The sequence below is a fragment of the Gobio gobio genome, assembly GCF_949357685.1.
Source record: "Gobio gobio genome assembly, chromosome: 14".
NCBI classification, from domain to species: domain Eukaryota; kingdom Metazoa; phylum Chordata; class Actinopteri; order Cypriniformes; family Gobionidae; genus Gobio; species Gobio gobio.
In genome coordinates this window covers 24,078,711-24,093,044 of record NC_137107.1, presented here as the reverse complement: position 1 = coordinate 24,093,044, position 14,334 = coordinate 24,078,711, and the positions used below count along the sequence as shown (strand labels likewise).

General features: G+C 36.7%; 2 protein-coding genes across 2 annotated transcripts; both read left to right on the top strand.

Moving 5' to 3' along the window:
• Window positions 1-172: 172 nt before the first annotated feature.
• On the top strand, window positions 173-9,449 carry hnrnph1l (heterogeneous nuclear ribonucleoprotein H1, like). The gene is made up of 11 exons (XM_079834662.1): window positions 173-900; window positions 1,357-1,467; window positions 1,552-1,707; window positions 3,416-3,559; window positions 3,979-4,117; window positions 6,913-7,094; window positions 7,180-7,289; window positions 7,389-7,524; window positions 8,282-8,365; window positions 8,586-8,684; window positions 8,777-9,449. The coding sequence occupies exons 2-11, from the start codon at window positions 1,383-1,385 to the stop codon at window positions 8,863-8,865; spliced, it is 1,224 nt and encodes a 407-aa protein (XP_079690788.1). The 5' UTR covers window positions 173-900; window positions 1,357-1,382; the 3' UTR covers window positions 8,866-9,449.
• A 997-nt stretch (window positions 9,450-10,446) lies between these two features.
• On the top strand, window positions 10,447-14,299 carry hbegfb (heparin-binding EGF-like growth factor b). The gene is made up of 6 exons (XM_079835104.1): window positions 10,447-10,614; window positions 10,966-11,172; window positions 11,470-11,659; window positions 11,948-12,109; window positions 12,205-12,293; window positions 12,903-14,299. The coding sequence occupies exons 1-5, from the start codon at window positions 10,572-10,574 to the stop codon at window positions 12,275-12,277; spliced, it is 675 nt and encodes a 224-aa protein (XP_079691230.1). The 5' UTR covers window positions 10,447-10,571; the 3' UTR covers window positions 12,278-12,293; window positions 12,903-14,299.
• The last annotated feature ends 35 nt before the right edge of the window (window positions 14,300-14,334 follow it).

Sequence of the window (14,334 nt, the reverse complement as noted above, 5' to 3'; positions counted from 1 at the left end):
GAAGTGAAATGAATAAAATGTATTACTATTTATTCCATTCAGATACATTTATTTAGAACGCAACGTTACTCTCTGTTGTTTTGGTTTGCCAAATAATGTGTTTACTACTTATTAATCACGAATTGTGTTGTTTCTAAAATGTACAAGAAAAGTACATTCTAAAACACTGACCATAGAGTTTGAAAGCAATATGAGTGAAATAGGTTCTTCAGGTTCTTCTGCAGTTGGTTTGTTTTGGTTATTTTTTTGGCAGAGCCGAAAACATGGGTGTCGGAGGGGGATTAGCTCAGATGGTAGAGCGCTCGCTTAGCATGCGAGAGGTAGCGGGATCGATGCCCGCATCCTCCATTGTTTTCATATTTCTGAATGTTTGTGCTTTCGCTATGACATATTATTAGTGGTATATCGGTATATAAGTACCCCACATGATAAGCGGCTGATTATACAATTTAACATACTTTACATCAAACGTTTCTTTAAATATAAAAACAATGGCATTGGTTTTTATGTTTAATAATAATGTACAAATTAAAAAAATATAATAAGGAAACTAGTTGCACATCGTTTTGCGTAACATCTTGCATTGCTTAAAATTTTGCTTAAAACTGGTTAAAAATGTATTGTTTTAGGTGCCCTGTGGTACAAAAGTAGCAAAGTGTGAAACCTTCGGCCCACAAGTATAATAACATATCGAATACAGTAATTACGACCAATAATATTGACATATACACAGTAATAACCCAACAAATAAAATAAATAAATTCCAGCAACACGTTGGTCCCGAATGCGGAAGTGGGCGTGGACACCCACCGGAAGTTGTCATGAACCTGCGCTGAATGAGAATCGGAGAAACGTTCAAACGTGACCACGCCGCGCAGAGAAAATATCAATTATACCAAGGTATTATTTCCATGATTTATTTTCAGAAAAAAACGTGTTCACAGCGCACGGTTTAACAGGTGTTTTACAGGCTGAATTCGTGTTTGCGTTAAAGGAGTGTTTGATGTGACGCTGCTGGCCTTTGGAGGCCTGCGTGCGCGCTCTTTGTTTCGGTACTAGCCGTTTATCTGTCCTAATGCGCATTCATAAAATAGTCGGTAGATGCTGGTTTTGTTCCATAGTGAACACTAGTGGTCAGTTTAATGATGTAACCCATTTAAAGCGGTTCCCGAGCCAGCTCCCCACTAAAGCTTGAAGTGGCGTGGACACCTCTGTTGTAAAGGCCATAAATAGTCCGTGTGTTCCTGTTGCATCTCACTCATCGACTTGAGTGTTTTCTGCCTATTTTTTTCATCAGGAATTCTTGAGCAGTGAACGTTTTCTTGCCATTGTTTACCAATCTCTGTTTTGCTTTAGCTTGAACGCAGAATCATTGTGTTATCATGGCTGATGATGAAGGATATGTCGTCCGTGTTCGAGGTTTACCTTGGTCGTGCTCCGTAGAAGAAGTGTCCAGGTTTTTTTCAGGTAAGAATGTGAAGTCTTCATACTGATCCTCATTATTATACTCTAATTATTGCTTAAGTTAAAACAATTGAATTTTTTTTTCAGGCTGCAAAATTGCCAACAATGGAACAGCCATTCATTTCACATACACACGTGAAGGCAGACCGAGTGGAGAAGCATTTGTGGAGCTGGAGTCAGAGGAAGACCTGAAAATGGCAGTCAAAAAAGACAGGGAGTCAATGGGGCATCGCTATGTAGAAGGTATGGAGAGTCTGTAGAGTTTTATGTAAGCTATTGTTCAAGACTTTGGTTCCGTACTAGGGATGCAGCAATGTACAGCTCTGGAAAAAAAATAAGAGATCACTTAAGATTTCTCAATGTTAAGTGGTCTCCTTAATTTTTTCCAGAGCTGTATATCGGCCGATACCGATTGGAAATTTTCACTTTAAAAACGGCCGATTATCAGGGCAGATTATATCCTGTCAATCAAGTAGGGTGGGAAGAAAATGTCTCGTGTTGAATTTAGGCTCCAATATACCCACGCCAAGTTCTATATCGGTTTTTTCTTAGGGGTAAAACATATTTCAAAATACGTGATCAGCGATATACTGTTAGCAAACATGGCGTTCAGATGAATATGTAAATAAGTGCTGCGCACTTCCCTCTCGATAACAAAATAAACGCACAACTAAATTGAGAAACAGCAAGCCTTTTTTTTTATAAAGCATGAGAAAAGCATCTGATCATGGCAACGTGGATGTTTGCACAAGCTCTACAAATCGGCACTCCGGTAAAGACATGTCACAGTAATTTAAATAGCACTTTATACAATAGATCACTTAAAATCAAGCAGCTTTACTGTATTACACATTAAAAACTTCATTTTTCTACTATAAAGCATTTCTCCAGTCAATGTGTTCATGTTTTAACTCACGGACGTCTCACCTGGATTGACTGAACAGGAGAAATGAACCAGAAAAGATTTCCATGTGAAAGAAGGTGGAGCCTCATTGCACGCCTACCCTTAATGCAAAATACAGCGACGTTAAAGCAGTCTCAATTTGACCCTATGAATCACCAGTAGTTCAAGCCAAGGTTTCCAGGTCTAGACCAATTTTCTCTAGACCAAACATTATTTGTAGCTCACCTAGCGTCCAATAATCTCAAAGACTTTGTGCTTTGTTACTTTTGATAAGAAACAAACTTTTTATCAAGGTAACTGTAACAATAACTGGTGTTATGGCACTCTTAAATGTGACGTGATAGATCGCTGAAGTGCCTCCGTTCAAGTAGCAGCACGGAGCGGGAGTCCTTCGTTTTAATACAAGTAATAGAACGAAAAAACACCATCGAAGGCATGTTGAAAGATACAGTACAACTTACTGAAATCTCATGCCTCATGTAATAGTTTCTTCAGTGTTTCACCCACAGAAAGGCATCAATAAAACAGCTCGTGAACAATTTCACTTAACGTTGCATTTACCTTAGGAAAGTTGTCCAGTTTTCACAGTTTGTTAGTTTAGCTATAAAAAAGCAGATATACTTCTGAATTATTGGCATCGGCGGAGAAATTCCGCATTCAATGTTATTCTTCTGAACTTCTTATTCATCAAATAATCTTGGAAAAAATTTTCATGTTAAGCTGCGCAACTGTTTTCAACGTTGATAATTAAGAAATCTTTCTTGAACAACAAATCAATATATGTGACACTAAAGACTGGAGTAATGATGACGATAAATTCAGCTTTGCCATCACAGAAATAACTATTTTAAAATTAAAATAGAAGTTATTTTAAATTGTAATATTTCACAATATTACTGTTTTTACTATATTGTTGATCAAATAAAGGCAGCCACCTTGGTCAGGCCTCTTAAAAATACATTTAAAAAAAAACTAGCTGACCCCAGACTTTTGAATGGTAGTTTTCAATTGTCCTCTTTATGCTCCCCCCCCCTTTTTTTTTCTCAGTCTTCAAGTCAAACAATGTGGAAATGGACTGGGTTATGAAACACACTGGTCCTAACTGTCCAGAAACTGAGGGAGACGGACTGGTCAGATTGCGCGGCCTTCCTTTCGGATGTAGCAAGGAAGAGATTGTGCAGTTTTTCTCAGGTATATTCAAACTCTTTCCTGCAGCCCTTCACATAGTCATCGGGAGAAGTAATGGCCAAGCGTAGTCCTCATTGAGGTGAATTGACCATTCCCATGGTTGCTAGAATAATTTGGCACATTGATTCGTTAGTTAATCCAGCATTGTTGTTCCAAATTATTCTGCTACATTAGGGATATTACTCTTTTTCTACCAACTCTTGGGATGGCCACTTTATCAAGTCTAAGCCAAGTTAGTGGAACGCTTGCCCACTAGGCCACGTTCCCAAGTGGTGAAACTCTCCCAGTAGGATTCATTGCAATATGCCTTTTTTTGTTTTGTTTTTATTTTAATTCAAGAAAAGAACAAAGCAAAACTTGTAAATGGGTATGTGGATTTATTTAATATGTCCCCGTTGGGGTTATCTGTCCTTGGGTTGAAGGGTTGGAAATCGTGCCAAATGGGATAACATTGCCGGTGGACTTCCAGGGGAGGAGTACGGGGGAGGCCTTCGTGCAGTTTGCTTCACAGGATATAGCTGAAAAGGCTCTAAAGAAACACAAGGAAAGAATAGGGCACAGGTGGGGATGGATGGTTGGATGGTTAAGCTGTTTTTCATGTGGTAAAACACCTACTACAGTAAACATTCAAAGTGGTATGCAACACGAACCTACACACGCCACATGGACATGCAAACGTCTCTACCAGAGGGCTCCCAAGGCCTTGATGGATTCCTACTCTTTTGTTTTCTTATGTGTTTATTTGTGAGCAGTCATCAATGTCTGGATTCAAAAAGGCTGAATGCCTATTTAGTCAGTAGCATCACGGGATTTTCTAATTCTTAAGCATACAAATGTGTGCCTTGCAGCAGCCAGTTTGAATACCATTTTAGACTGGGTACTGTAATGGGTCTCTATTTACTGTCATACTGAAGAAAGCGTTAGAGTTTTAATGCATGAACGGCAGGGCAAAATTTTACGTCGTTTAAAAACTTTGAATTCTGCCATTTTTGGGATATAGAGAAGTATTGTTATGGGTGCTGGGTTAGATTACTTACAAATTGTAGTCCATTACGGTACAAATTACATAAATTGTAGTTGGTAACGTAATCTATTACACATTTTAGGTAATATAATTTACTCCTTTTAGTTTACTTTTTAGATCACTTTTGACCAAACTCATTTATCTATTGAAGGTTGCTTCCACCACAGAATATAAAGAAATTAATTGCAACTTTTTTTTTTCTCTCAGAATTGGGACTTATATCCCACAATTCTGAGTTTATATCTAGACTAAACACTTTTATTTATATTATTGTGAGATATAAACTTGGATAGGGCTGCACGATATTGGAAAAACTGACAGAGATGTATTGTTTTTCTGCGGTTATATGTTGCAATATGAAAAATATTTCACCAGATGACTTGAATGGCTCTAAGAATTAATAATTCTAGAATGATTGAGGTGATTTTGTAGGGGAGTGAATCTGCATAGAAAATAATAAGCAAATTACAAGCATAGATAAATACAATAGAACAAAAATACAAAACAAACAGTGCTTTGTTTTTCAGGTAAGTCTATTCAGGTACATAAATTGAATAATCAAATGTAAAATAACTCTGCATAGTCTTCATCTTCAAATATAATTAATCTTTGTCAAAGCTACAAAAGTGATTTTCTCTTTGTATTTTGTTGGTTGATTAACATTAATGACAGACAGCAGCTGTAATATTAGGGTGCTGTCACTTTAAGATTGAATGCACGGATACGATATACTAACACGCAAGCCATAAGCGACTGTGTTTATGGGAATACTCGCAAAGACAGGCATTTTGACAATTTTGTGTGTATTTGTGTCCGTTCAAGCACTAATAGATGTGAAGGAGAACTGAATTCGGTGTCCGCATGCTGTGTGCGCGCGTCTCCTTGCTCTCGTATAGTTAAAAATTGCTTAAATGTTTAAACTGACAGGACCTTAATCACATGCATGTGATAATTTCACACTATGATGGTTAAACTTTGTAATTAATCAAAGAATCGCGTGTTACAAACCGTGGTGCCTGGTCCATACAGATCATAGGATCCCTATACTTGGCATCTCACATCCTGCTATGTGACCATCGCAGATTCGCACATCGCGATATCAATGCTAAAACGATATATCGTGCAGCCCTACGCTTGGAATTGGAAGGGGAAAATTCTCCATTAACTATTGGTTAATTGATTGTCGTCCGTATTTATTACACTGATTTGAATAGGATAATCTAGGACCATAGTGATATGAATTTACAAAGAAAACATGAAACGTATTAAACATTACGTCTTTTCCAAACTCGAGTTTGAGAAGGAGCTGCTGAGGGTTTGTAAGTTGATGATAATTAAACACTAATGTAAATCAAACACAAAAAAGATTAAAAAAAATGCTGTGTGGCCTCTGACTCGTGCAAAACGTATACAATCAAACCAAAAATTATTCATACTCCGGATATAATTTTTTACTAGTGGGTGCAGGACACTATAGTTGATTTATGTTAGTGAGGATAGCAAAATAAAATAAACTGACATATTATACCCACAAATTTGGACCAAAATTATTCAGATACTTTGACCTGACCATGTTTTGCTTGTTTTTTCTTTAATTGCTAATGCAACCTTTTACACCACAGACTGAACTAAATGAAACATTGCTTGGTAATTGGTTGATCTAAATTGGTATTATCTAATTGTATACTTAAATTTAACACCTGACAGCTGATTGGTTGAAATCCATTTACATACCTTTCTATCAAAGTTATTTGACATTATCAAGATGAATTTGTTCTGACACAGTTTAACTCTTTTGAGTTCTCGTCATATTTTATTACCATTTTCTAAACTATAGTGAATAAACTGATTAACGTGAGAATGTTGAAGGTGTCTGAATAAATTTAGGTTTGACTGTATAAGCAATATGCAGGTTTAGAGGAAAATTTTAAAGAAAAAAGAATTGGTGAGAAACAATGAATTGTGAAGTTGCTGCCGTTTAATAAATATGAAGTAATCATGTAATCAATAATTTATTTAATTAGTATTTTTAAGTATGTAATTTTTTTTAATCTGATCATGTAATCAGTTACTAACCAGAACTGGGTATAATTAAAAATGTATATATATTTTACAAATAAATATATTTAAAAAAAGGCCCCAATGTTCTTTTATAAACCTAGAAGTGGAGACAATTCTGTGAATTAGATCGTATCAAGAATACTTTGAGCTCTCAATTGCATGGATATTATACATGTAGAACAGGTGAAGGTCCTTTTTTCTTATTCTCTTTTTTTTTTCAGTCCATTTTACTTCTGAACAAGAGTGTTAATGCTCATCTGTATGTTTGTAGGTATATTGAGATCTTTAAGAGCAGCCGAGCTGAAGTGCGGACACATTATGAGCCCCCGCGTAAAGGCATGGGCATGCAGAGACCTGGGCCTTACGACCGACCCAGCGGAGGAGGCCGGGGCTACAATGGCATGAGTCGTGGGGGATCCTTTGATCGCGTGCGACGTGGAGGATACGGTGGAGGTGAGACCAGCTTCTTTAGCACGTGCCACATTTGTGCTTTAGCCATTTTGCTTTGAATTTACTTGTGTATTTTTTTTATATATAGGCGTATCAGATGGACGTTATGGTGATGGTGGTAATTTTCAGAGTACCACGGGTCATTGTGTTCATATGAGGGGACTCCCTTACCGGGCAACAGAACCTGACATCTACAATGTAAGTTGCCACTGTTTGATTTTCTTGACCTTATATGAAAATTACATTAATTTGGAATGTTAAATAATTGGATGGTAAAAAAAAATACTTTCTCTGCAGTTTTTCTCTCCTCTGAACCCGGTGCGTGTGCACATTGAGGTTGGTCCAGATGGGCGGGTAACCGGTGAGGCTGATGTGGAATTTGCGACACATGAAGATGCAGTAGCTGCAATGTCAAAGGACAAAGCAAACATGCGTAAGTTTGCATCATGACTAGAATTTTATTGATATTTAGGGTGCTTTCACACTTGGTTCGATTGCCTGGACCGAACCCGAGTTCGATTGCTCCCCCCTCACCGTGCCCCAGCTGGACTGTGTTCATATTATAATATTTGGTTCCGAACCGCTGTGCGTTTGCGTCATCAAAGCAGCAGTTGTTTACCCGGTTGCTTGGTAACGACAGCGAGCGTGAAGGCGGCGAAATGCATAGTGTTGCTCACCTCACTTTTATATTTTAGTTTTTTAACTGTTGGTTTTGTTTCTAAAGCTTCAGTACATAATGGCACTTGCGTCTATATGCCGCAAATGTACTGCAAATGCTCTTAAAAAAACGCTGAAGACGAGCAGAAATGAGATTTACAGCTCTCTGCTTGCAGTATGTCAGTCATGCTCGTCAGGAAAATGAGTGAAACACACACTTTTTTTTTATCAAATCATACGTCATTAATAGCGGTTCACTTCCGCGATTTAGTACGATTGCGTTCACATCAGCAGCGAACCGTACTGGAGTTCACATGAACCGTACCCCAGACCACCCTTTTTAAGCTGACTCTGGTACAGTTCGCGGGTGCGCACCCGAGTTCGGAAGACCGCGTTCACATCATCCAAACGAACCGAACTCTGACGTCAATCGAACCCGGGTGCGCACCAAAAGTGCTAGTGTGAAAGCACCCTAAATGTGAGAATTTGATATTCAAATTGTAAATTTCTTTGTTTCAAAATCTTCTTTTCAGAGCACCGTTATGTTGAGTTATTCTTAAACTCAACAGCAGGAGGCAGTAATGGGGGCTACGGAGGCCAGATGATGAGCGGAATGGGTAAGCTTTTTATATAAATTTGTGACGGGCAAATTGCTGTGATTTATTAATATCATAATAGACCAGCATGCAACAGTCAAATCTTATTCTAATCTCTATTACTGGTTGTACAGGCAACAGTGAATCATCTGACCTGAGGCTGAGACTAAACTAGTGCTTATAAGATTTGTGTAACCTTTGTATTATAATATTATAACTGTATAATATTTGTTGTTTTTAGGAAACCAGTCGTCTTATGGGCATGGAGGGCAGCAGATGGGTGGAGGCTACACTGGAGGGTACAGCAACCAGTCTAGCATGGGAGGCTACAATGACTACAGTGCGTTTTAACTTTGTACCATTGTTTGATGTATATTTTCTAATTTTGCGCACTTTTCTGGTTCTCACATGTCTATTCCTGTTTCTCAACAGATAGCCAGGGTGGAATGAACAACAGTTATTATGGCAGCAGCCGTGGCTCAGTCAGCATGAATGGCATGGGAGGAGGCTGGGGCATGTAGATGCACCTAAAGGAGTTTATTTTAGTGTTGGGTTGTCTCGATTCTGCTGAGGCGGTCTGGGTTTTTTTTTTCGTTCTTTGTGATGACGACTATGGGAAGAATCAGTTTCACTTCTTGCCCACCTGCAATCTGAACCTCAATGTTGGAATCAGTATTATATTTCCTGCAATTCCTGAGTTGAAGGTTCAGCTGTTGAGCTCAAACAGTGGCGATAGTCCACAAGCCCCATTTGTAATGCTTGTAAATATCCTCCAGGTGTGTGGTTCACTTCAGAGACTGTAGAAAATCGGCCTCGCATGGTATGAGGTGCTGCAACTCCACTTTTTATAATGCGGAAAGAACTTTGTTTGAAAATGATTTTTAAAAATAGACTGGAAAATGTTTTTCTTTTCTTGTCCAGCTACTTTACAATGCGCATATTTTACTTTTCGTTATTGGCGATGTCGCAATTCCCTCTTTTGGTCTGTCTTTGACTTCTCATATGTATGGTAATAAACATTCACAAATGTATTGCCTCTGCTTCATGCACATTATTTTGTCTTAAAACAAAGGTCCAGCAATAAACCGTATTTTAAAGATTAACCAAATTAGCAGATTTTGACATGTATAAGCTTTTTTTGGGCAGATCTTGAATCATGACTAAAGGGGTTTGAATCTATGATTTATGTCTGCATTTTGTCAGATTATTTTTGGGCACAAGGTGGCGCCAGTGATCCCACTGTGGATAATACAAATAATTTAATACAATTATTAACACATTCAGTCTTCTTAAATAAATGCATGTATTTAGTAGGCAATGAAATTTAGACTCTTTAAAGAGAGTCTTTAAAGAAAATTGTAATTTACTCACCCTCAAGTTGCTCCATCCAAACCTGTATGGATTTCTTTGTTTTGCTGTACACACAAGATATTTTGAAGAATGTTGGTAACCAGACAGTTGATTGGCTCCATTAACTTCAATAGTATGAAAAATACTCCGTGGATGCCATCAACTGTTTGGTAACCCATATTATTCAAAATATCATTTGTCTTCAGAAGAAGAAATGTATGCAGTTTTGGATGGAGCAAGTTGAGGGTGAGTAAATGACACCATTTTCATTTTTGGGTGAACTATCCCTTTTAAAGTCAATATCCCCTGAAAGAAAATAACTGGCGTACAAATATTAGACGGAAAACTATTATAACTTTTTAAAGCATCTTGGCCAAATCTTTTCCAATTAATATATCGGTTCCCTGCTGGAAAAGTTCATTTTAAGCACGTAGCCTATTGCAGGTCCAAACTTGTGGACAAAATGACCAAACCACGAGTTGGTCATATCAGTTTAAGTTTAAATGGTTTTTGGAACATGGTAGTAGATCAATCAGCTTCAACCTAGTAACTATTACCATCTTAAAATGTATTCATTATTAGCTAGACAATAAAACACCAGTGACTACTAGCCTATCAAATTATTGACTAGTCAAATTATGAATCAGTCAATCTTTGACTAACTTTGTCTTAAAGGTGGGGCCAGTGATTCATAAAAGTGAAATGTGTGTCGTCGGTATATAACCACCGGCGCGCGCTCTTGTTCCCAGCTCGCAGCCCAAGGGACTTTTGACACAGTCCCCAGCACGCGCATTTGCGTGCAGATCGCGGACGGTGCTGGAGGTACAGAGAGAACAACTTCTGATCTTCCAATATCTTGGATTGTACTATAAGAAATATGGATACGTTGCGGCTTGTGATTTTTCTTTCCAACTGTCTCGGTGAGTGTTTAAAACAATGGCTTTTAATCAAAGTGTGCTGTTAGAACTTGCACGCAGACCTGCCCTATATGTCAATATGTGGCGCTTGGTTACAATGGGTTCTTCTATGAGTAGCCTACAAGTGCTTTTTTTTTTTTTTTTTTTTTAACTTTTAAAATAATGATTTCTTGCTTCAACGTTATTCCAACCGCTTTTGACATCACTGTTTTTATTCCCTATTTATTTCGTGATTTATTTAACCTTTTACATTAGCTTAATTGGCCCCATCGTGTTTATCTTCTACATATTTACTGTATCTAAGATACATAAAATGTGTGTTTTAGATATTTAAAGTGTCTTGTTCTGTTCCAGTGTTACTCAAGGTGTGCAGTGGCGCCTCTATGGACAGGTATGAGAGTGGCAACCCCAGAACAACAGTGGTCAACCTCTTCCCCACCCTAGAGAAATCAAACACAACAGGCCACCTGCTGCACAATGGGACAAATGTGTATGGTGATGATGATGATGATTATGAGGATGATTATCTCTCTGGAGATTATGACCTTAATGTGCCAAAAGGTAGAGTTGCTTCTTTTCACTGAATGTGGTCAGCGCTGATACCAATATCTTATGAATTTCAATAAACACCATTTAGTACTTAACAAAAATAAATAAATAATTAAAAGGGTAGATTTTGGAATGACACTAGGATGGCCACTTCTGTTAAATCAGATAAACAATTGATATAAAATGTGATATAATAGTGTATTATAAAAATAAAATAAGTGATGTATACTTCCACAGGAAGTACAATATTGCTGTACGATATTAGATCATCACGCACTTACATCACTGCTCTTCTATCTTGCTCAACAGTGGCATTTTCCACCAAACCCAAACATCCGTCTGTGATGCCCACTACTGAGAGGAAGACAAAAAAAGGAAAAAGGAGGGGCAAAGGAAAAGGCAAGGGGAGAAAGAAGAACCCCTGCCTGGGGGAATACAAAGATTTCTGCATTCATGGAGTGTGTCAGCATCTGAGGGAGTTGCAGACTCATTCTTGTGTGTGAGTTTCATGCAGTGCATTTCCACCTTTTGTTCAACAAATGACATTTTTTGTTCCTCCGGATGGTTGTTTAGTGTAGTCTTGACATTTACATGTATCCACTTTTATCCAAAGTGCCTTACAAATGAGGGAAAATGAAAAGGCAAGCGGTTAATCATAAGAAGCCAACAATATCAGCAATGATTCAGTTTCAAAAGTAGATCAGAATAGCACAAAATTAGAGAAGAATTCTCCTGATTCTCTTGTGTGAAGTTGTGCTGATTTTGAACTTCATGATCTTTCTTACAGATGTGAAGCAGGTTACTCAGGGGAGAGATGTCATTTATTCACCCTACCCCTACCAGTAGCTAAGGGGGAACAGCGTTACAGCCGGACCACAGCTCTAGCTGTCATAGCAGTGGTTCTGTCCCTCATGTGTCTCGTAGTCATTGCTATTCTGCTGGCACTACGGTATGTTACCATGAATCAGCATTAGATTATTCTTAATCGTTAAACTGTTAATGTTTTACAAGCTTTCTTAGATATTCTGAATGTTGTTCTTACAGGTACCACAAAAAAGATGACGCTGATGTAGAAAGTGAAGAAAAGGTCAAACTTGAGGCAATGTCAATACAGTAGTGTTAAGTAAAGAAAGGTAAATAGTTCTCAGTGAATGCTCAACAAAAAAAAAAAAAAAAAAAAAAAAAAAATATATATATATATATATATATATATATATATATATATATATATATATATATATATAGGTGCTATTAATCAGTTTGACACACTAATATATTAGTCGTGATTAATCGCATCCAAAATTAAATTTGGTTTTTACATAATATATGTGTGTTTACTGTGTACACACGCACATGCATGTATATATTTAAGAAAAGTGTGTTATATTTATATATAAGATATATATGTGTGTGTATATATATTTATATAGACAGTAAATGTATGGAAATATTTCTTAAATATATACAATTATGTATGTGTATTTATTTATACATAATAATTATACACAGTAAACTAATTTTAGATATTAATATATTAGTGCTGTCAAATTGATTACTAGCACCTAACATAAAAGTTTTGTGTTTATATATATATATATATATATATATATATATATATACATTTTTACACACATATTATATAAACACAAAACTTTTATGTTAGGTGTGATTAATCGCGATTAATCAAACTGACTTTTTTTTAATCGATTTTTTTTAAAATTTATATTATTATTGTTTTACAGGATGAAGAAAGCATTATGGCTGAGGAGCAGAGCATCATTTCTATTTTATTCCCAGTGGTTATAATCAAAAAATGCTCTCCTTTCAAATGGATCCTACGCCCCGATGTCCTGCAATTATGGTGGCTGTATACACTGGCATGAAGGATGTTTTGAACACTGCTTCTGTACGTACAATGTCCTTCTCACCGAATTCTCCACCTGGAGATGGAGAACATACATAGAGGACTGAACCAGATGAATGTATTGCGACTTTTTGTTCTTTGCTTATTTATTTCAAAATAAGTGTTTCTGGTTCATCCCATCAGTCTGAATCTATAGTACTGTCGGAAACACCACAAAGCACTTGTGATTATTTATTTATAATGTGTTGGTTATTTATTTTGAAATGTAACAATTTTGTGTACTGAATGCACTGTTTTTTTAAATGTGTTTTTATTGTATAGATATTTATTATTGATAGACACAATCAAATAATGTTCTAATAGGACTGAAGTGGCTTCACAGACTTTACAAACACATAGAAGACCCTCCAATAAGGTTTCAATAATATTATAGCTAAACTGTGAAATAAACATTTTTACGGTGCTCTAAAATTGCAATCAAATCAATGACGTACTGTGGAGGATTGTCAGAGGCAGGGCTTTGTAAGTCCTTTATATGTATTACTGAGAAAGTGTAGCTTAAATTAAGTGAAATTAAATTGAATGTGTTTATCAAAGCATTTTGAAGTACTATGTGTAAAAAAATAACAATACTAATTTCAAGCAATGATAACCAAACAATTTCAACCAATGATATTACTGTTGTTTGACTTTAATAAACAACTGTTGTCACATTGTGACTTTCAACTTCTGTGTCTGTCATCACGTTTTTAGTGTTTATAATGGAAACTGTCTGGAGAAAGATGCAGGTATGGCAGCATATTTGTCAACTTGTGTAATTTTACACCTATTTTCAATTGTATTGTTTTAAGTAGGGATATGATACGTACAATGTTGTAAGGTTTAAACTATTAAAAAGTAACGGGTGAGTAAAGAATAAAGATACACAAATATTATGTATACATCTGATACACTCAGCTTGTTTAGTATGCTCGAGTTGTTTTACTGTTGTTTTACATTTGTCACCTACACGGCAGAATAAACAAAGTGTCTTCAGGAGCCACAATGCGGAACATACATGACTTTACAAGACAAAACAACATGTTGATAATTACACATATTTTCCCAAGCAATGTTGCACTGAGGTGAAACATTCTAGATGTACTGTAAAATGGGCTGTAAAAATAGAAAAGGCAGCACAAATGAGAGTCACCTTTTGGCTTTAGAAACATATGTGACTTTGCCCTTTGTAACAGCCTTACACATTAACATTAAATAAAGAGATTTTACACATTTAATAACTCGTGCCCTGTCATTCCTGGACTGCACTT